General features: G+C 35.6%; 3 protein-coding genes and 1 pseudogene across 3 annotated transcripts; 1 reads left to right on the top strand and 3 right to left on the bottom strand.

Annotated features, from left to right (window-relative positions):
- On the bottom strand, positions 1-5,427 carry LOC145628581 (CBS domain-containing protein CBSX6-like). The gene is made up of 2 exons (XM_081680916.1): positions 4,593-5,427; positions 1-1,230 (listed from the first exon to the last, which is right to left on the bottom strand). The coding sequence occupies exons 1-2, from the start codon at positions 4,934-4,936 to the stop codon at positions 321-323; spliced, it is 1,254 nt and encodes a 417-aa protein (XP_081537042.1). The 5' UTR covers positions 4,937-5,427; the 3' UTR covers positions 1-320.
- A 2,454-nt stretch (positions 5,428-7,881) lies between these two features.
- On the bottom strand, positions 7,882-10,431 carry LOC145626362 (uncharacterized). Its single transcript, XM_081678782.1, has 2 exons — positions 10,339-10,431; positions 7,882-9,716 (listed from the first exon to the last, which is right to left on the bottom strand). The coding sequence occupies exon 2, from the start codon at positions 9,713-9,715 to the stop codon at positions 7,904-7,906; it is 1,812 nt and encodes a 603-aa protein (XP_081534908.1). The 5' UTR covers position 9,716; positions 10,339-10,431; the 3' UTR covers positions 7,882-7,903.
- A 3,754-nt stretch (positions 10,432-14,185) lies between these two features.
- Positions 14,186-17,170, top strand: LOC145628582 (receptor-like protein CLAVATA2 pseudogene; annotated as a pseudogene).
- A 262-nt stretch (positions 17,171-17,432) lies between these two features.
- Positions 17,433-22,510, bottom strand: LOC145628583 (protein TRIGALACTOSYLDIACYLGLYCEROL 3, chloroplastic-like). Its single transcript, XM_081680917.1, has 10 exons — positions 21,918-22,510; positions 21,310-21,438; positions 21,111-21,206; positions 20,930-21,013; positions 20,736-20,797; positions 20,560-20,635; positions 20,318-20,425; positions 18,455-18,630; positions 18,288-18,372; positions 17,433-18,107 (listed from the first exon to the last, which is right to left on the bottom strand). Exons 1-10 carry the CDS (start codon positions 22,107-22,109, stop codon positions 18,069-18,071), a joined length of 1,047 nt encoding a protein of 348 aa, XP_081537043.1. The 5' UTR covers positions 22,110-22,510; the 3' UTR covers positions 17,433-18,068.
- Between the last annotated feature and the right edge of the window lie 289 nt (positions 22,511-22,799).

The raw sequence follows: 22,799 nt of genomic DNA on the forward strand, positions 1-22,799 counted from the left end.
TGAATCATACAAAAATGCTGAAATTGCAATCTCTAAAGGTTCATAATGCTCAACATCATGGGAGAATTCCCAAGTTTTTATTCGATTAGAGTATATAAACAAATAAATAATCCAAATCTCACCAAGCCTAATGGCAAAACATTCAGCTACAAGAAAGCATGTTCCCGCACTACTAATCATTCTTTACAACATAAGACTCCCAAGGTATCGAGTTGAGATATAGAGTGAAACAAGTGTAACCATACTAGGAACCATTCTAGATGAACACGATGTAGTTGCAACTACTAAAATGATTCAGAATCAGAAGATCGTCCCAAAATTTATTGGTTTGTAGAGACAGTTGATGGTGGTGGTGGTGGTGGTCTATTAGTCACGGCATGCATGATCTCCCCATACCCAACAACGCCAACTAAAACATCATCTTCACCCTCAGTTACCCAAACATGGGTTGCCCTGTGAGAGAGCATCTGAGCCATAACAGCAGCCAACGAGCTTGTAGCTCTGCATGTCAAAGGAGCACTTCTTCCTCTATACATACTTCTAGCCCCAGAATTGGGGCTAACAGAGTTTCCAAAAAATCCGATGCTTCTACTGCTAAATCTCCTAAGCCTCATTGAACCACTCCCATTAGTTCCGTTACTGTCTCCTTTGACAGTGGAGTTAACTCCAATATCAGGAACCGACCTTGGTGACATATTATCCTCAACACCCATAACAAACTGCCCGGCAGAGAGATTGGCTAGAGCGTATGCTGCAGCTAAGTAATCACATTTCCATAGTTTACATGCTGATATTTCCCCTATGATTTTATGCTCACCATCAGGAGTAGACTCCACAACTGCAACCGCACTTGGGTCGTGAGGCAGCTTCTTGGTGGCTTCAACAGCAGGGAGGGAGGCCTCAATGGAGGAATAATGAGAACTGATCGCTCCAAGAGAGGAGATGGAAGAGAGAGGAACAGGAGCCAGTGCTCCCAGGCAGCCAATGAGAAAACGAACAACATCTTCTCTAGAGAGACAACAATACTTTGTTTTGCTGATATTGGCGGTAGATGAGGAAGGGCGATTGAGATTTGCGATGCTACTAGCATTACTCCCTGCCTCTATGTTTTTTAGCCATTTTCCATTGTAAAGAATTGAGAACTTCTTGCTCACACCTTTCCATACCACACTCTTTGGCACAAGAAGACGCTTCACACCTTGTTTCATCATTTCCAGTGCATCTATCAATCTTGGCATAATAAACAATGAAAAACATAAGTAAACAATATTAAACGATTCTTTATATGGAGCTCAATGTGAAATAGAAATAAGGCAGGGTAGCTGACATAAATTGCCAAATCAGAGTTTTTTATTTCCAAAAAAAAATAAAAAATAAAAATAAATAAAAAAATAAACATTGCATGAATTTCAATTTATAAGAATGCAAGATATATGTGATTAATATTACGTACTCCCACTTGATCAAGTAATCTAAACAAGATAAATGAGTAATCAAAACAAAACTAAATATATCTCGATTGTTTGGAGCAGCAGCAGAAGCTTATGTAAAAATCAAGTAACCAACAATGTCTACTAGAGACATACAAGCAGTCTCAAACAGCTCCAAGAAATTCCACCATATTACACTACAATCTCATACATTGAAACAAATTCTTTCTTATTGTTGTCTGTAGATGCTGTTCTGGGTTTTTCAAGAACAAAAATAGCATCCCCCACTCCCCCCCCCCCCCCCCCCAAATGATTTTTTTGGCATATAGAGCGAGTATTAACCCAAGAAACCCATTGTGGTGGAAAAATAGATCCAATTGCTGAGTGTTGACCCTATTAATGGGTAATCTATTTCTTCCTATCTACAAATGAGGATGAGGGAGGTGGCTAACTGGACTACAAGTTTCTTGTGCAACATAAATAAGTGCATCAAAAGATCATAAAGCTGCTTCTCTTGGCAAATTCACTTGCGAGTGCAGGTAAAGGCTTCTCTGAGCAATTTTGCACACCTATTTTGTGCATTTTTTATTCTGCGTAAAGTTAAACTATTCTAAGTTCTAACATGTATGCAACAGCTTCTAACAATTCTGTCTATTAAAATTCATCCAGGTCTCCAAAAAAGGCAGGTCTAAAGTATCATCCTAAGTGGACAAGCAATAAGCTGAGCACTCAGTCATGTTTGAATGGAGAGCAGAAGCAACTGTCTACACTTATAAACCAACTTATCCATACAATAATACATTAAATATATAAATCCTTCTGAGAGTGATAATGTGACAAGACTGTGGACTTAACACAAATAATCTCCTGATGTTTCATTATCTAAACAAGACTGCCAACCATCCTAAACTTTGAAGTTTAATTCAAGTATTTTAGCACAGATGCAATGGGTGTCTACTGCTTATTTTCTTAAGTCTCAAAGTAACCCTCTAGAAACTCAACTAAGCCATAAGTTATCCCATTGAAAGATCAAACCAAAAAAAAGTTTCTAGTGTGACTCGTCTTTCAAAGTGATCATTGATAACATGAGCTAAAACTTACCATATACAATGGTTCAAATGGCTTATTGTGACGTGCTGGATACTAACCATTGTGCAATTTGAAGCAATTTAATCCCAGTTACTATGTTTACAATAGTCAATAGACAAAATTAGACTGTCTACACAAGAAGTGCATCAAACATATGGTTACTCAAGCAGGATCACAAAGAAGAACATGAACAATCATAAACAAAATGGGTAGGTTTATCTTGCATAAAAAGTACTGGACTGAGCAATAATGTATGATATCTAAAGTTGTATACTTATATCTCCCAAATTAAAATGCATCATATGTTATTTGCAAGCCAAAAATACCATGCCAATAATTATAGCAAGATTGGTCACAGACACAACACGAGTTCAACTACGGAGTAATTAAAGTTATTGTTTGGAGCGACAACATATGTAGAGGGCATTTGACTACAAAAATCGGACAGCTATACACCAACCATGAAAAACGTTAACATAACCATCACCAACTGCTGTTACAACCCCCCCAACCCCCCCCCCCCCCCCCCCCACAGGATCCAGGCAACATGCCTAAGCTGCATCATCATTCCATGATTACAGTCAATCAGAAGGATACAGACTGTGTCCTGTAGCTATTCCGACATTTATATTCCCAATGTCACTCAGATTTGACAGATGCATCATTTGTGCTAAAATGGTCAACATGGCAAAGGGATCTACTTTATATGCAATCCAAGACAAATTAATGGTGTTTAGAAGCAATAGAAGATCAAAAGCAATTCTACAAAAAGAAGATCAAAAGTAGTTCTATCAAAAAGAAAAATAAGAATAGTATACTTCGCAAGAAAATAAGAACAGATTCAGAAATGAGGTTATTCGCAAGAAAGTAGGGGTGTAGGCATTGCAGACAAACTAAGGGAAAATTGTCTGCGTTGGTTTGGGCATGTAAGATGGAGACCCGAGGGTGCACCAGTGCAAAGAGTGGGGCCATGGTGGGGTTAAATGAGGGAGAGAGAGACCGAAAATGACTTAATTGAAAGGAGTTAGGAAGAATATGAAGTATATGGATTTACATGAGGATGAGGCATTGGATTGTAGGAGATGGAGGAGGAAGATTTTTGTCGATGACTACACTTAATAATCACTTACGGTTCATGTAGCCGACCCCACTTATGGGATCAAGGCTTTGATTGATTGATTGATATTCTCTCTAGAAAATGCTCAAATAATAATTGAAGTCATTTGCATGAGATCTAATCCATGATCAAGTTACAATTCTAGCACTCTAAATCAAAACAAGAATTGATGAAGCTTCCCCCAATCTTTGCTCCCAAAACTCCAATAGCCTTGAGTGAGACTATAGATGCAAGTCCTTTTCAAAATAGAAAATTCAAACAAATTTGAAATAAACTAGGACTGATCAATAGTATCAAACTAGAACTAGAAACAATCCTTATGTACTTGATACATTGATGACGCAAATCACATAAACAAAATTAACAAAACCATCCAGGACAAGTAAACCAGGAACAGATCTAAGGAGAGTACGAACATGACACTTTCATAATATAGATTGTCAACTCAAAATGTCTCAAAATTATACTACATTAAGTGTTGAGCAAACCAAGCCCTGACTTAACATCAAGCAACGAGGATTGCAAAATAGCCTCTAAAATTAAATCAAATAAAATCAGACAATTTATTGCATCATAAAAGGCACACTTATTAGTGGATGTCAAATTGCCAACTACATAGTACTTGAGTTCCTTAAAAGCATTGGGGTGGTATACTGGATCAAATCATATATACAACAGTACAACACCACCTTAAGTGACTAGTATACAGTAATCATTGTTTGGTCTTTACAAAATAAAATCAATGAAACCTAACAAATGATTGGAACAAAAGACAATAAAAAGCAAACTTATAAGTGGAATGCCAACTAGATCAGTTTGTGGATACAATATCTATGATCGAATCACGTCTACATCATTAGCTCGTAAACCAAAACATCTCACAATGAAGGTACATTAAAACAATCAATCACAACAAAAACTTGAAAAATTAAATAAAATAAAATCAAAATTCAAACCTTGTAGCAGGATCCACTTCCTTAAGCAGTGAATTATTAGGAACAACAACTTCAGAAACTGGGGTTTTCATAGCTTTCTCCTGATCCTGCAAACACCAATCTTTTGCCAAAAAAGCCACAATATCCAAAGGATTAAGAATACCCACAAATCTTTGCAACCTCATTTCACTATTTTCAGTCACACCCTTTTGAGGTTTCCTTCTCCAAACCGGAATTCCTCCCTCTGTTGATTCTCCAATCGCTTTTATCGCCGCCTCCACCGTCTCCGTCTCCATAAACTCCACCAACTCTGGCTTCGCCACCGTCAGATCACCGACCACGTGATAAACCAATACAGAAGCCATCTTTTTGCCCCAATTTTTCACTGAAAATTGATTTTTGATGAACTGGGTATGATTTTTTTAAGGTTTTGAGAAAAACCCAGATTGTAGAATTGCGAAATTTTGGTGGGATTTTGAGTGAGGGTATTGATATCTTCCTAGAAATTGGGAGAATTGTTGATTAATCAATAAATTAATTATTATAAGAGGGAATGGAGGAAGATGAGAAGAAGATGAAGGGCAGTAATAGGAAGAGAGAGAGTTTTGGCCATGGAAGATTGATCACAGAAGGCCATCAACAGACATGGCGAATCTGGAGATTTTGAATTTTTCTCTGACCTAAATTATTTAATTTTACGAGATTATTTCTAGCAATGTCCGAAGAACTGTTTGTTAATTTGTAGAAGGAAATAAATTAGGGGTTAAAAAAAGTGGGTCAAAAAACAACAAAATTTAGTGATAGACTTTTCAAGAAGTGGGGTTAGATTTGTTGTTATTTGTTGATGGAGTTTATTGCTCATTTTGATTCATTTTGTCATGAATGATTGATGAGTACAAGATTAGAACAGTTTGGTTTATAAAATTTAAAAAAGTTTGTGTGTATGATATAATACTCGTATTGTTTTAAATGATACAGATTTATGAAGTATTTAGATTGGATATATATATGTACTCCGATATAAGTGTACTTCGAATTTAATACAATATATTCTTTTTGCTGTATATATTAAGACAATTTACGAAATAATGTTTTGTTTAAAGTTGTTTGATAAAGATGTTATAGTTTTATTAATTGAAGATGTTTATGTTTCCACTCTATTCTTTTAATGGCAATTGATATTCTTTCTTTAACCTCCCTTAGTCCCTTATCCTCATTGGATGGGTGAACATAGTTTATTCTAACAATATTTTCTTTCCTACCCGAAACAGTCAAAAGTATACTATTATATAGAAGTAAAAAAAATTAGTATAATTAATTGCGCGTTCTTGCCTATCTTTCGGCATGTAAGGGAAAGCCTTGAGCCGAAATGGGTTTTGTGAGCACAAAGTAACACAGGTGGACATATGTGTATGTATTTCAGTGGACCCTCCTATCAATTAGTGATAGAGTACGGGTGATTGACGCTTGTGACGGCTAAGCTAGTCAAGGGGACACAAGGGAATTGAGGAAGATGAGAAGAAGATGAAGGGTAGTAGTAATAAGGAGATTGAAAGTTTAGGCATTGGAAAATTGATCACAGAAGCCCACCAACAAACATGACAAATCTAGTGATTTTGGTTTTCTCTGACCTAGATTTTGTAATTTGAGATTATCTGATTTATTTTCTAGTAATGTCCAAAGAAATAGGGTGTTAATTTGTAGAAGAAGATAAAATTAGGGATTTAGAAAAGAGTCAAAAAAACAACAAAATTTAGTGGACTTTTTAAGATGTGGGGCGTAGATTTGTTATTTGTTGATGGAGTTTATTGCTCAATTTGATTCAATTTGTAGTGTCATGACTCATGAGTACAAGATTAGAACAGTTTGACTAAAATAATTTAAAAAGAGCTTGTGTATATGATGTTGTACTCGACTACTCGTATTACTTCAAAAGATATACTCATGAAGTACGGAGATTGAGTTGTTAGTACTTTATACTACGTATTTGATATATCCCTCCACTCTAAGACTAAGAGTCTAAGCCTGAAGACGACATAGAAGAGCAGTATGGAGGGAAATTTATGAAAACGCCATTATAGTACGAGTAGGCTGATTGTAGCACTTAGGCTGAAGGCTAAGAGTGGTATGTACAAAGTAAACAGAGCATGTATACTGCTATTGCTTATAGGCTATTCTCACAACATGTTTAAAGGAGCAGTCAAGTACATCTATAATTGTCTTGATGCTTCATTCAAAGAGGATGACAAAAAATGAATTAGTCACATAAAAATTTCTTTCAAGCAGATAATAGTTGAATAACCATGCAACTTCTGGCACATATACTAAACTGGTACTTCATCTGCCACACCCTTGAAAGACTTCAGATTCAAAGATTTAGATATCTATCTCAAGATGAATTTGGGGAATTCATTGTATTAAGGGTAATTTTTAAATTACCACCCAAAAATGTATCCATTTTCAAAATAATCACCCGTTAAATTTTTATTTTTATTTTACCACCCCTTAAATTCAAAAACTACTCAGATTACCAGCCATTTCAAAATTCCGGTGGATTTCTCTTATGTGGGCCTCACCTAACGACTCTTAGTGGTAACATGAAGAAGATGATCAGTAGTAGTGGCAATTTAGATAACAAGCTCTTGGTTTTTTTACTTGTTTTCTTTTGGTTTTAGGTTGTTTTGTACTTAATAAACTGGTTTAAAGGGGAGGTGGAGTTAAGACATGGTTGATTGTAATGCTTAGACATAGCCGTTGCTAGCCATTGGGTAGGTCCACATGCAAGAAATCCACCCGAATTTTGCAATGGGTGGTAGTCTGAGTAGTTTTTTAATTTAAGAGGTGGTAAAATAAAATAAAAAAAAAATTAAACGAGTGGTTATTTTAAAAATGGATACATTTTTGGGTGTTAATTTAAAAATTTTCCTTGTATTAATGATTGAGTTAACAATCCAACACAGGTCAATAAGTCACCTATCAAGGAAGAACTTAGGAGTACACCGGACCCACTTTGAACCATCATTTCTAGCCGTTAAATCGCAGTACCTTCTTGCTGATGGTTAGTAGTCATGCACGCAAACAGCCAATCGCATTCAACATCCAGATTAACTCCTCTAGCCTCAGCTACAAGTCCAGCCTTACACAGAACTTTCTGAACTTATTCTGTGTATAAAACTAAGCTACATGTTTAAGTGTGACAATTTGCTAGGAAATATTATGTGATCGATCATTTCCCTAAGGAGTTTGACAGATATCTTTAGGCTGATGGTCTTTGCAAAGACCGTGTAACAGGATATTATAGTTGACAAGATTAGGAACATCACCACTAGTTTTTATCTTATCCTTTTACTAGACATCTCTTTCAACAGACGCATGGCATCATCCATCCTTCTTTGCTTACAATATCCACTAATCAAGGAGTTGTAGGTTACAACATCAAGTGTACAACCCATATCAAGCATAGTGTCAAAAGTCTGCATTGCTTTAGCGATCAAGCCTTCCTTACAATATCCATTGATCAAAGAGTTGTAGGTTACAACATCAGGTGTACAACCCTTATCAAGCATTGTGTCAAAAGTCTGCATTGCTTTATCGATCAAGCCTTCCTTACAATATCCATTGATCAAAGAGTTGTAGGTTACAACATCAGGTGAACAGCCCATATCAAGCATAGTGTCAAAAGTCTGCATTGCTTTATCGATCAAACCTTTCTTACAATATCCATCGATCAAGGAGCTGTAGGTCACAACATTAGGTGTACAACCCATATCAAGCATTGTGTCAAAAGTCTGCATTGCTTTATCGATCAAGCCTTCCTTACAATATCCATTGATCAAAGAGTTGTAGGTTACAACATCAGGTGAACAGCCCATATCAAGCATAGTGTCAAAAGTCTGCATTGCTTTATCGATCAAACCTTTCTTACAATATCCATCGATCAAGGAGCTGTAGGTCACAACATTAGGTGTACAACCCATATCAAGCATAGTGTCAAAAGTCTGCATTGCTTTAGCGATCAAGCCTTCCTTACAATATCCATTGATCAAAGAGTTGTAGGTTACAACATCAGGTGTACAACCCTTATCAAGCATTGTGTCAAAAGTCTGCATTGCTTTATCGATCAAGCCTTCCTTATAATATCCATTAATCAAAGAGTTGTAGGTTACAACATTAGGTGAACAGCCCATATCAAGCATAGTGTCAAAAGTCTGCATTGCTTTATCGATCAAACCTTTCTTACAATATCCATCGATCAAGGTGCTGTAGGTCACAACATTAGGTGTACAGCCCATATCAAGCATAGTGTCAAAAGTCTGCATTGCTTTATCGATCAAGCCTTCCTTATAATATCCATTAATCAAAGAGTTGTAGGTTACAACATCAGGTGAACAGCCCATATTAAGCATAGTGTCAAAAGTCTGCATTGCTTTATCGATCAAACCTTTCTTACAATATCCATCGATCAAGGAGTTGTAGGTTACAACATCAGGTGTACAACCCATATCAAGCATAGTGTCAAAAGTCTGCATTGCTTTATCGATCAAACCATTCTTACAATATCCATAAATCAAGGAGCTGTAGCTTACAACATCAGGTGCACAACCCTTACTAAGCATAGCATCCAAAATCTGTAGTGCTTCATCCATCCGGCATTGTTTGCAATATCCATCAACCAAGGAGTTGTAGGTTACAACATTAGGTGTACAACCCATATCAAGCATAGTGTCAAAAGTCTGCCTTGCTTTATCGATCAAACCATTCTTACAATATCCATCAATCAACGAGCTGTAAGTTACGGTATTTGGAACATGACAAGAATCGATCATCATATCAAAAACACACTCCATTTCTTTCATCCTCCCTTCTTTACTAAGCCTACCGATTAAAATATTATACAAGGATGTATTAGGTGAAATTCCGGCATCAATCAATTCTCGCAATAACCTCCATAACTCATCCCATTGCCCCAACTTACCATGTCCCCATATTAACAGGTTGTAAGTGGTGACAGTAGGCAAGACACCATCACTGATCATTTCAGAGAAGAGTTTCGAAGCCTGAGGCAATAGATTGTCCTTACAAAATCCATACATAACCATATGATATATCCCAATATCGGGTTTGCAACCCATTAGTCTTCTCATCCTAAGCAACTTCAATGCATCAGCATTTCGCCCGGTTTTACACAAACACTTAATTAAAGCTCCATAAGTATATAAATCCAGCTGGAAACCCAGATCAATACCTTTGTAAAAAAGCTTAACAGCATCAACACTGCTGTTGATTGAACATAATCCATGAATCAAATTGGTGAATGTTCGAATGTCAGGCTCATAACCTAGCTTGATGATTTTACCCAGAAGAGAAAAACCCAAATTGACTTGATTTAAGCGGCAATAGCACTCAATATTCATGTTCAGAGCACACAAATCAGGCAAAATTTGATCATGCAACAAATACAACTTCTTAAAGAGGGGAATTGCTGCAGAATAATGTCTAACTCTAAGAATTGATTTCAAAATTGAAGTAAATGTGGCAATGGGAGGTAAAGGGCGATCATCAATCAACTTATCAAATATGTTTATGGAGTATTCAAAACTAGTTACACTACTTTCAGAGTTGCTAATAATAGAATTAGAATGAAACCCATTTGCAGAAATTTTATACAAGAATTGGGTTTTATTAGCAGAATTAAAATGATCAAAATTTCGAAAGTGAAATTGAAAGGTAGAAATTTCTGGGTAGGAGAGAAAGAAAGAAAATTTACCCTTTTTGAGTGACTTTAAACCCAGAATCAAATTGGTTTTGGCCATCTGCAACAGCAAAGAGGTGGATGGATTTGGTGCTCTTCAATGGTGGCGAATTCATCAAGTAGGTAGTAGTTTTTTTTTTTCTTTTTTTTTTAGGATAAATTTTAATTAGTGGAGTAATATTGTGGGTCAAATTGCCAACATGGCAACATAATAGTGATTTTTTTTTTTTGACAGGAATAATAGTGATTTTCCGTGTTCACTTTGCCTTAAAAAAAATTTAATATTAACTAAAAATAAGAATTTTTTCACATTTGCTACCACCTAAAACACCTAGCTTTAGATTTGCTACCGTTTTAATTTTTTTTTTTACTTTGCTACCGCCTAAATTAGAGTTTGTTAGATATCACTACCACTTAACGGAATCCGTTAGGATTTCCGTTAAGTTTCTTAAGTTTATTAAAAAAAAATAATAATAAAAAAAAAAAAGAAAAACAACCTAGCCACCTCACTGCCACCGACCCCCATCCCCTCAACTGCCAGTCTGCCACCCTCCCCCCTGCCGGCGGCCGGCGCTAAAAGATTCGGCCGGCGGCAACCTCACCCCCTCCCTATTCCCCACCCACTAAGCCAACCCCCCTCCCTATCCCTCACCCACGAAGCCAACCCCACCACCCACGAAGTCGTCCCCCACCGAAATCAGCCCCCCTCCCCGCCGTTACCCCACCGGAATCGAACCCTAAACCTGAAACCACCCCTAACCCTAAACCTCAAGCCACCCAAATGAATTGAGGGTTTGCGAATTTGGTGGTTTAGGGTTTGTGAATTGGGGGTTTGCGAATTTGGTGGCTGTGGTGGTGTTGCAGGCTTATGCAAAATGGTGGCTGCGAATTGAGGAGGGACTGCGAAATTGGTGGCGGAGCTGGTGTTGCGGGTGGGTGCGAATTGGTGGCTGCTGGAAGTAACAGGGAGGGGGGCTGAATTTGGTGGTGGTTGGCTTCGGTGGGTGGGGGAAAGGGAGTGGGGGTTGGCTTCGTGGTGGGGCGGGGAAAGGGAGGGGGGTTAGCTTCGTGGGTGGGGGAAAGGGAGGTGGGGTCGCCGGCGTCGGCCGTTGTTTTGGGCATCGGCCGCAGTCAGGGGGGAGGGGGTGGTAGTGGGGTGGCTGGACGGTGGTTCGGCCCCACTGACGGAGATTGTAACGGTGCATGGCATGAGGTAGTAATTTCTAACAAACTCTGTTTAGGGTGGTAGCAAGGTTAATTTTTTTTTTTAAAACGGTAGCAAATCTGAAGTGAGGTGTTTTAGGTGGTAGCAAATGTGAAAAAATCCTAAAAATAATTTCAGTAGGAAACATAAAAGAAAATCAGTAAAATAATTACAAGTCAGCAAAAATGATTTCAGTTTTGTATAATTAATTTCAGTTCAGTAAAAATAATTTAAGTTCAACAAAAATAATGTCACTTTAGTAAAAATAATTTAAGTTCAACAAATATAATTTCAGTTCAGTTTAAATAATTTCAGTTCAGTAAAAATAAGGTGAAGTGAATAGGGTTGATGTTATTGTAACATTGAGCAATATTACCCTAGAACAAATTTGTCACTTGGTTTGTATAATGGATTACGGTGTACTAGTTGTTCGCTTGATTTGTATTACAAGTTTATCACCTTGATAAACTTGAATTTTCTTGTGTGTTTTGTGTTTAAATTTAAGTTCAAAATACATAATGGTACTAAAAAAAATAAATTACTTTTGTAATTTATATGCTTTCAATGGTACAATTACGGCCTGTTCTGTTCCGTTGAAATTCAGTTCAGTTCAGTTCAGTTCAGTTCACTTCAGTTCAGTTCAGCTCAGCTCTTAATTTATGTCTAATGATATTGCTAATGATATAAAACCAAATTTCATTCTTTTAAGCTCTTATTACAACGACAACAACAACAAAAACAATAATAATAATAATAATAATAATAATAATAATAATAATAATAATAATAATAAATAATAATAATAATAATAATAATAATAATAATAATAATAATAATAATTGAAATAATAATACTAATAATAATAATCAATAAATAATAATAATAATAATAACAATAATAATAATCAATAAATAATAATAATAATAATCATCAATAAATAATAATAATAACAATAATAATAATAATAATAATAATAATCAATAAATAATAATAATAATCATCAATAATTAATAATAATAATAATAATAACAATAATAATATTGATACAATTCATTGTTCAAATGGTTCTATTTTTTTGATACATATTTCTCTTTATTCGGGGTTAGAGCATCTTTAATTCTTTATTTGTAAGATTTGTTATTAATTAAAGGAAAAGAGAGTGGGTTAGGGTGTTGGGCCGTAACAAATTTTAGCTTTTCTTGTTGGTTCTTTTTTTTTTTTAATATTATTTTTTTTAAAATTTGTTTAAATGGGTTAGATACATGTAAGTGTTTTGTGTTCTTTTGTCCTAATACTATTTTATTTTTAAATTAAATAGTATATGTGTTTAAAATGTTTAGAGGTTTCAAGTTTTTAATATATTTTCCATACATTTTATAATATATTTTCCATACATTTTATAATTATAATTATATAGTATATTTTTCGTAAATATTTTAATATGTACATTTGTATATACACATATGTATAGTAATAAATAATCAATAAATAATCAAGGATCACTAATCCGTAGTTAAAAATCACTAATTAATAATTCAGTTCAGTTCAGTTCAGTTCAGTCAATCGGAACAGGCCCTTAAATTGTAGTCCATGTTATATTTTTCTCCATTGTCATTAGTTTCCTTAATACCTTGCATAAAATTATGAAATTTAAGCGATTTACTATTTCAGTTAAGAACTAAATCGATCTTCATACATAAATAATCATGGTACATTATATTTTGTAATCAACCTATTTTTAACCCATATGAAATCAATTTGATGATACATATAGCTATTGAAGTGACCTAGGCAGATTGATTAAAATTTTGAAATAAATAACTCTGTATGTTTCCTATAACTACCCCAACTAATTGGTTCATGAACAATGCACTTTCATGCTAATTGTCAGCCACACTTAAGGAGTGTATCACCCTCTCTGATCAACCATTTAAAAATATACTTCACATGAATTATAAAATCTAAAAAGAGTTCATAATAGTTGATCTAAAAACACAATAGAATAGTGTAATGTTTTATAAACTAAAATAAACACAAAACTATTTCAAATTGATCCTTCATTCTTACTTAGGGCCTGAACTGAACTGAACTGAACTAGAGTGAATTTAACTAGGCTCAAATGAATTGTTTATGAAAAAAAGGAAATTAGAAACTGAACTGAACTAAACTAATTGGAGCTAAACTGAACTGAACTGACCCTTACTCATTAGTCATTACAAATTTCAATCTTTTGAGATGTTTTCTACCTCTCTATAGGAGAAATAAAGTACTTTACATAAATCCTCGTTAGAATACTACAGCTCATTTTGTGTTATTAGGCACTCTTCAATAAATTTTGTTTACAATTATATTATTTCGGAGAAATAATTAAGTTTACTCTATATTAGTACTCCGTAACGCTATTAGTACAATGAATACTAGGACTTAGAAAATGCTTGGTTGATTATAAAAAATACACAATCATAAGTTCATAACATAGAGTACAAATAGAGTCACAATTTTTATAATGTGAGGATCGCTAACTCGTAAGATTACGGTATCCATATCCGAGCTGCGTGAACATCACGCAGAGGGTAAAGAAAGCAAAAGATGCTCTTTACACACAACTTTTATTTTCACATCCGATGAGGGGCTCACAACTCACACACCTCACTCAACTCAGAGTCTCTAAAACCAATTTACAGAGAACAAAGCAAAGACAAAAGGGACCCTCCCAATTGCCAAAGCTGCCGAAAGAAAGAATATTTCACTATTCATTAAATATTACCTTTACCCTTTATTAATCACTACTAATAAATGCCCAGAATTTCTCATAATTCCCCCCTCATTAATTAATTTACACTTTCCTTTTCTTGGAAACTGAGCTTAATTTTCCGTTACACATTTGATTATACTCTCTAATTTAGTAATTATGTTGTTGAAAATGGCCAATTTCAATAAAGTAGACAACAAAGAAGAATGTTTGTTCCTCTTCCTCGTCACATGAGCTTCATTTTCTTCACTTCCTCTGCTTCAGCTTCAACCTCAGTTCAGCTACTTCTTCAGGTCTTCTCTTTCTCTCTTCTCATTTCCTATTTCTGGTAAAAAAAACCCACTTCATTTTTACCAAGAATTTTAAATGGGTTTCAATTTTTAGTCTCAAAGACCTTATCTTTATCTTTGTTTGAAGATTATAATAAATGGGTTGTTAGTTTTTTGTTTTTTTTTTTTTTTTTTGGGTTTTTTGTTTAATTTTTGGGACCCATTAAGCTTCCAAGGTTGTTCATTTTAATGGAAGCTAAAAAGGGTTTAAAATTTTGCAGATTTTTCCAATTTAGTAGGATTTTTTTGCCATTTTTGTTGTATATGTTGTTGATATTGGAAAACCCTAGTGTAGTTTCAGCTGTTGATGTTCACCCACAAGATAAAGCTACACTCAGTGAGTTCAAATCAAAAATTATTGACCCGGTCCCGGGTTTGGCTCCATGGGTCGGGTCCAATTGCTCCAATTGGACCGGCATTACCTGTGAAAACCCGACCGGTCGGGTCATTTCTATGGAATTAAGCTCTATGAACTTGTCTGGGAGTATTAGTCATAGTATATGCAACCTATTTTCTCTTCAAACCCTTGTTTTGTCTCATAATAATTTTACTTCTGTGATTCCACCTTGTTTGGGAAGTGTTTTGAGTTTAAGGGTAGTTGATTTTAGTCATAATGGTCTTAGAGGGTTAATTCCTGATTCATTGAGGAGGTTGAAGCATTTGAGGGAGCTTACATTGAATGGTAATAGGTATTTGGGAGGGAAATTGCCAATGTGGGTTGGTAATTTTTCGAGGTTTCTTGAAAGACTTGATTTGGGGTCGAATTCGTTTGGAGGGGAGATACCGGAAAGTCTGTTCCGGTTGGAGTCTCTCAAGTACTTGGACCTTTCGGAGAATGGTTTGTCAGGGAAGCTTGATGGGTTTCATCAATCTTTGGAGGTCCTCAATCTAGCTTCTAATCGTATTTTGGGTACATTGCCTTGTTTTAATGCTTGTGTGCAATCACTTAGCATACTGAACTTGGCAAACAATTCTTTGGTTGGAAGGATTCCTTCTTGTATGTCTTCACTTCGAGCTTTGAGGCAGCTCAATCTGTCCAACAATGGGTTGCAGTATGGGATTTCGCCAATGTTGGTGTTCTCGGATAAGCTTCTTGCTTTGGACTTGAGTCACAATCAGTTGTCAGGTCCTCTTCCTAGCAAAATTGCTGAGACAACAGACAAGTCGGGGCTTCTTGTTCTTGACCTGTCACACAACCAATTTTCTGGTAACATTCCTCTGAAAATCACGGAGTTGAAAAGTCTACAGGCATTGTTTCTCTCTCACAATTCACTTAATGGGGTTATTCCTGGGAGCATTGGGAATTTGACGTATCTCCAAGTCATCGACCTCTCATACAACTCTCTAACAGGATCCATTCCTTTGAACATTGTCGGGTGCTTCCAGCTTCTTGCATTGATACTCAGCAACAACGGTCTTTCTGGTGAAATTCAACCAGAGCTTGATGCACTAAATAGTTTGAAGATTCTAGATATTAGCAGCAACAAGATCTCTGGTCAAATACCCCAAACCTTAGCCGGATGCAGGTCATTGGAAGTAGTGGATTTCAGCTCTAACAGTCTCTCTGGACCTCTAAATGATGCAATGAACAAATGGTTGAATCTCAAGTTTTTGTCACTTGCTCAAAACAAGTTTGAAGGTACTCTTCCTAATTGGCTCTTTACATTCCCGTTCATCAGAACAATCGATCTTTCAGGGAACAGATTTTCTGGCTTTATACCTGATGGTACATTCAACGTCAGCAAGAGTTTTAACAATGCAGCTATGAGTGGCATGAATACTGAGGGGAGTTTGGTATCAGTTAAAAGTAAGATCATCCAAATTTCTGTTATGGTAATGGATCGAAATGAGCTGAGTTTTGCTTATGGTCTATTTTCACCTGTGGGAATTGACTTGTCAGATAATCAGCTGAATGGGGAGATACCTGAGAGTCTATTCACTTTACATGGTTTGGATTATCTTAATTTGTCCTACAATCTTCTGGTGGGTCAGATTCCTGTGGATTTAGAGAAGATGTGGAATTTAAGGGCTATTGATCTGTCTCACAATTATCTTTCTGGCCCTCTTTTGGCCAATATTTCAAGCCTTCAAGAGCTAATATCGCTGAATTTTTCCTACAATTCTCTCTCTGGATTTATTTCAAGGAAGCAGGGTTACTGGAGATTTCCCGAAGCATTTACTGGAAATCCAGCTTTATGCATTGAGGTATCTGCTGGAAAGTGCCAACCTCCACGAATTCCTGCACTTCCTGGAGACAAGTTCAGGGATGATATGGAGGAAGGGCCAATATCAGTGTGGATTTTTTGTGTAACTGCTGCTGTAACCTTTTATGCAACCCTGATCGCTCTCTTTTGTTGGCCCCGATCAAGAAACTATATTCTTAGGTCAAAAGTTTAGGTGCATTGTACAGAGAACAAAACTTTTGTATATCTGTTTGGTCTCATATGACTTTGATTTGTCCTCCAGGGAGGAAAGCAAGTCATGTCTTTATTGATACAGTTATAGCTTTAAGCTAACTTTAACTTCAACTTGAATTACCATGTTTGAAAGTCTCTTTGTGTATACTGGATGATGAGACAAATGGACAATGGTATTCCCTCTAGTTAATATGCACCATTGCAGTATATGCTACATTTGATTAGGTTTATAAAGAAGTTTAATAAAAAAATTTGTTACCGAACTTCTAGTAAAGCGTAAATTGAAGGTAACATTGGAAATTAACTTTTTTTTTTTTTTTTTTTTTTTTGAAGAACATTGGAAATTGACTTACCAAATCCAGAAAGTAAACTTAGTTCAGGACAACTTAAAACAGAAATGTGGCATGTCGAGGGACAAAAGGAGCATTACTTGTATCTCATGACTGATAAACCTGTAAATTTACACTCTTTGAGCTTTTGCAAAATTGCATACATTCTGAAGATTACTGAATTATTACGAGGCTTAATTGCTGAGATTCAAGACATCAGGGGCTAAGGTAAGTAGGTAACTCAAGGAAGCTAAATCAGTTCCTACTTCCTAGACTACAAGCCTAATGCTTCCCTACAATGCCACCCACCCCCCTAAATAGCCCAAAAATTAACATTCAAATTGACAAAAGAATGAGATTGTGTGACCAGTAATATATGCAGATCACAGGAACAGGCACATATGACTTGATTGCAAGCGTGGCTACCCAAAGGAACAAGAAACTACATTATTCTTGACTTTGATTCCAATCCTTCATGTTGATGACCAAAGCTGTGTAAAGGTAGCATCTTTAAAAATAGGAGCGAGACTTCAAGCAATCTTCAGTCCATTCTCATTTCCAAGAATTCAGGTTACCTTGCACTGTTCTATTTGTAGAGCACCCCATCTTATACAGACCCATCACACAATGGCAGCATCTTCTCTAACAGACAACACCCTTTTTTTATGATTTGACATCCCTTGTAACAAACTTGTGTTTTCCAAAAAGCCTTTGCTAATATTTGATCGGTCCTTCCAAACTCCCTGATGCAAACTGGACAAGCAGCAACAAAATTAATGTATTATTTAAGCAATGTACAATCTAGCTGACACATGAACTTGCCATTGCAAATACTTTGCTTCGTAGTAGTTATCATTCTTACTCATCTCAATTGCAGTAGATGAGTAAGACACTGAAATACTATAAATTTCAAACTATAGCCATGGTAAATACCTGCTGAACAATGGGGCTAGTTGAGGAAGTAAATTCATGTGTCAGTCCTTCCCAAACAATTTTCCCCTCGTATAAGAAAATCAGCCTGGATCAATAAAGATTATCAGAGATACGATGAATTGAAACTCTAATCACATGCATTATATTTGATTGAAAAAGACATTTACCTATCAACTGCTCTTTGGATAGTACTATGTTGGTGAGTTACAACTATATATGATGCAGCCTTTCCAGCCAATCCAACAGCATCTTCACCTTTAATATGAACAGAACGGATCAGGTCTTCAACAACAGTTGATGCAATTGGATCAAGTCCAGCTGTTGGTTCATCATACAAAAGCACCTGCCCCAAAAAAAGAGACAAAGCAACCACTTAGCCAAAGAAATGGCAATTTTCTATTCGCGCTAATACAACTGACTTTAAGTGATGAAAAAGAAGAAAATATATAATACTAGAATTGACATTGCATGCTTGGCAAACAAAGCTGGTCAACATAAACAAACTACCTGGTGTGAAATCCCATCACATAGAAGCATTTTTGCTAAAATCTAGGTTGTGCATACACAAAACAGGCTCATAATCCTAAAATGTAGCACATAAAGGCAGATACAGCTTATTATTACCATGTACTAAAAACTCGAAAATCAGGACAAAAAAATGTGTAAAAAGAAGCATGTAAAGCTCCTATATCCATACATGCATATACATTATTATTATTAATAAGTATATAAGACACAGACATGACATCAAGTACTAAGGATGCTTAACATGAAGTGAATAAGGGATGGGAGCCACTGGATCAGCACAACCCAAGGCTTGACATTTGATAGTGTTGACAAATGAGCACGTACAATGGTACAAGTAGGTAAATAGAACATTAAAAAAGCAGCACATACAAATAGGGAGAAGAGCATGTGAGTTTTAAAACAATTTCAAGAAATTTATAAGGAAACTTAACCAACAGTTGTAGGTAACAGCTGGGTAACGTTTCAACTTCTAAGCCATGTCCCAGCAGAGCAGACTATACTAAACAAGCAACAACAATATCAGAACCTGAATCCCAATGATGAGGTTAGGCCGGATGGCTACATAAACCAAGAATTTATTACTTGTAGTCATCAACAAAGATCCTCTTCCTCCAGGTTCTGATATAAGCTCATGTAAGGCTAATTTCTTCATATCATTCCTAACTCCTACATCCAACTCATTTTTTTATCTCCCACAACTTCTTTCAAGATTCCCATGATACCAAATCTCTATTTTCCTTACCGGCGCATATTTTGGTCCAACTTACATGCCCAAACCAACAAAATCAATTCTACCCAATCTTATTCTCAATGTCCTACATTCCAACTTTAAGGTGTTCTCACACCTCCATCTCAACATAAGCCTCTTTTATACTTCCGTTTTCCTAATTAATCCTTCTTACAGCAGACTATACTAAATCCTTCCTGAAATTTTGAGCTTGAGACAGAAGAGAAACCATATGTAGATGGGTGTATTGTATCAAAGAGACTGAATAGAGAAGAAAAGAGTTCGGGTTCATTAGCCTGTAAGAGGGCAAGCTAAGTGGGCAATATAAAAATTTTCAGCAATATACTAAAAATAATAAAACCAGTTCTGACAAACAGTCCTGAGAATTCCATTGTATTGCAAACCGCAAAGGGATTAATAGAACTATAGTGAATCTATGGCCCCATCGCAACAGTATTCTCAGTATTTGGGCAGTTCTATCTTGGATGGTCATAAAGAATTTTTTTTTTAAAAAAAAAAAAGAAAAAAAAAAAAGAAGAAACCTAGAAAAACATAAAGACAGGATAATTCTAAAACATCATATCACATCAAGTACATTCATAGGATTTTACAGCCATAAGAATACGGAAAAAATTCAAGAACTATTAATGAACTTATTAGTGATAGACATTACTGATAATGTTATATAATTCAGTATAGCAGTATGATATTAAATGGCATGCTTCCAATTATATTGGGACCTGTGAAAGGTTTACTCATAGGGTATTATACATACCTCAGGTTCTACAGTTTCTTTTGTGACATCACATATGATAGAACGAGCCAAGGCAACTCGTTTTTTCATCCCTCCCGATAACTCAGAAGGTAACCGATCCTCAACATCCTGCACATAAGCAATATTTTTCGGTATATCTCAGAATCACCTCACCCAACTAGCAATTAGTGACATGAACAAGCTTGTCATGGCCATAAAGACTCTTGAAAAAGGAGATTACTATTTGTATTGTTAATACATACCTTCAGTCCTACTGCGGCTAAAGTTTCAGTTACCAGCTCAGAAATTTTATCATCCGGCATACTAGAATTTTCATATCTAATTCACGGTGGGTAAATGTAAAAAGTGGGTAAGCAATTGTATCAAACCCATAAGAAATTCTCAAAAGAAATAACTGATGAGGAGAGGAGCCTCTTACAAAAGGAAACCAACATTTTCACGCACGCTTAAAGAGTCAAATAATGCAGCACTTTGAAAGACCTGTCAATCAAGCAGTACAAAAATGAGCATCCATATGCATTATACAGCTGCTCCAATGAATAATACTTTCTTTTTTTTTTTTTGAAACATCCAATGAATAATACTTCGTAATTAATGATAATGTACAATTACCAAGCCAATACGAAGGCCAGATATTGAGACCTCCTCATCACTGATCAATCCTTCTCTCTTTTTCCCTCGAATATAGACCTCACCCTGTTTATCACAGTACGTCAGTACTCACACAAATTTTTTGAGTTAAATTTATAAGGCTAGTAAGCAAGTACAAAAGGATCCCAGCAAGATTGTTTACCTTGTCTGGAGCAAGAAGTCCAGCAATAATTTTTAATATGGTGGATTTTCCAGTACCAGAAGGTCCAATTATTCCAACTGCTTCCCCGGGTCTGATCTACAAGCAGTTGTAATGATCAAGAAACATTTTTAGGAATGGAATCAAAAAGTAGTACACTCTTCCCCCACACGAAAAGAATATGGAGAAATTGAATTTGCACCTTGAAGCTTACACCTCTTAGAATGTGTTTTTCTCCAAATGACTTGTACACATCTCTACACTCGATAAGCACATCCGAATCATCCTCGGGTTCATCAATTGAGTTAATAATCTTCATATCAGAAGAATCCTAATACCAAGAAAAGAGCATACACAACCAAGTTTACAACCCAGCAAAAAAAAAAGCACAAAAAGAATCAAAAAATTCTTTACTGGAAACTGAAGTAAATAAATACTTAAATGCAAAAACAATTAAACCAATGTTATCAAAGTAACTAACAAGCAAAAACAAGAAAAGTATAAAAAACAAAGATTGAGAGGGAATTCTTAACTACAGAACAGAAATAAAGGGATACACAATGTAATTGCAAATTTAGATTACTAGCCTATCCGATAAAGTGACCGAGACCTTGGATCAAATCTCGTCTACATCATTGCCCTTTGCAACTACCATGTAATTGCAAATAGGACTGAAAGACAAATGTAAAAAGACAAAGACATCAAATCACAACCATGATTACATATATACGATCATTAATCCAAAACACAATTGACATAATGATAGCTAACTACAAAATCAATAACTTGCATCAAAATAAAAGCACTTACACTCAATTTAAAAGGGGAAAAACCCTCGTTCACATTTCTTGAAGGTGTCATACAAGAACAGATGATTTTCCTCTGCTTAAAACCCCAAGAATTGGATATATTGGAAACAATAGTACCAGAAAATATAGTAGAACGAGTATACACATTATATGAAGGTAAAGGAAACATATATGAGCTCGATGTAGACAGCATTTTTTATCAAATCCAATATAATTGGGTGTATTAAAGAAAAGGGTTTTTAAGCAATTTTAAGGGAAACTCAATACAATTGGATTAGATTTCGATTGAAAGGGGGGAAATTTATGTTTTGAGTAGCTGAAATTTGGAATAGGGTATGGAAATAACAGGTTAGAATACAGATTAACTAGCAAATCAATTGAACCCTAAAAAGAAGAGAGAGGATTCAGGGTATTGATGAAATCCCAGGAAATTTGAGGAGAAATTGGGAATTTTGTGATGATAATTGGGGACAAAGTGTAAGATTATGCAATTGATTTCTGGGAGAGATTAAATTGGAGGATTTAAGAGTGATTTGGAGTCCCAGAAAACGGGAAAATGGGGAAGAGCTAGGAACTTAGGAAGAAATACACCCACAGGCCACAGTAGTTCTCTTAAAAACAAACAAGAATTTTTTTTAAAAAAAAACAACAAAATCAAGAAAAAAAAAATAATACTTGCACTCTTAGAGTTGTCAATTGGAGTATTGGGCTATGGTTGGTTTTGGTAGTTCATGATTCTAGGTCAAGTTTTGATTATGGTTTATGGTATCGGGCAAAAAACAAACTATCAATCTCTACTACTAAGTCAAATCCACCACGGTATAGACTATAGAGTTTGTATTGATTGTGTTGTCTTTAGTAAATATGTGTGATAGGGCTATAA

The sequence above is a fragment of the Chenopodium album genome, chromosome 4 (assembly GCF_948465745.1).
Source record: "Chenopodium album chromosome 4, dcCheAlbu1.1, whole genome shotgun sequence".
NCBI classification, from domain to species: Eukaryota; Viridiplantae; Streptophyta; class Magnoliopsida; order Caryophyllales; family Amaranthaceae; genus Chenopodium; species Chenopodium album.

What these genes read in the sequence shown, in the direction of transcription:
- LOC145628581 (XM_081680916.1), bottom strand. Translation starts at nt 4,936, where the DNA reads ATGGCTTCTGTATTGGTTTATCACGTGGTCGGTGATCTGACGGTGGCG. An exon ending in GAAGTGGATCCTGCTACAAG is followed by an intron (nt 1,231 to 4,592) that starts GTTTGAATTTTG and finishes TATTATGCCAAG; the next exon opens with ATTGATAGATGCACTGGAAA.
- LOC145628583 (XM_081680917.1), bottom strand. Translation starts at nt 22,109, where the DNA reads ATGCTGTCTACATCGAGCTCATATATGTTTCCTTTACCTTCATATAAT. An exon ending in TAAGAGGTGTAAGCTTCAAG is followed by an intron (nt 21,207 to 21,309) that starts GTGCAAATTCAA and finishes AACTGCTTGTAG; the next exon opens with ATCAGACCCGGGGAAGCAGT. An exon ending in GAAAATGTTGGTTTCCTTTT is followed by an intron (nt 20,636 to 20,735) that starts GTAAGAGGCTCC and finishes ACCGTGAATTAG; the next exon opens with ATATGAAAATTCTAGTATGC.
- LOC145626362 (XM_081678782.1), bottom strand. Translation starts at nt 9,715, where the DNA reads ATGAGAAGACTAATGGGTTGCAAACCCGATATTGGGATATATCATATG.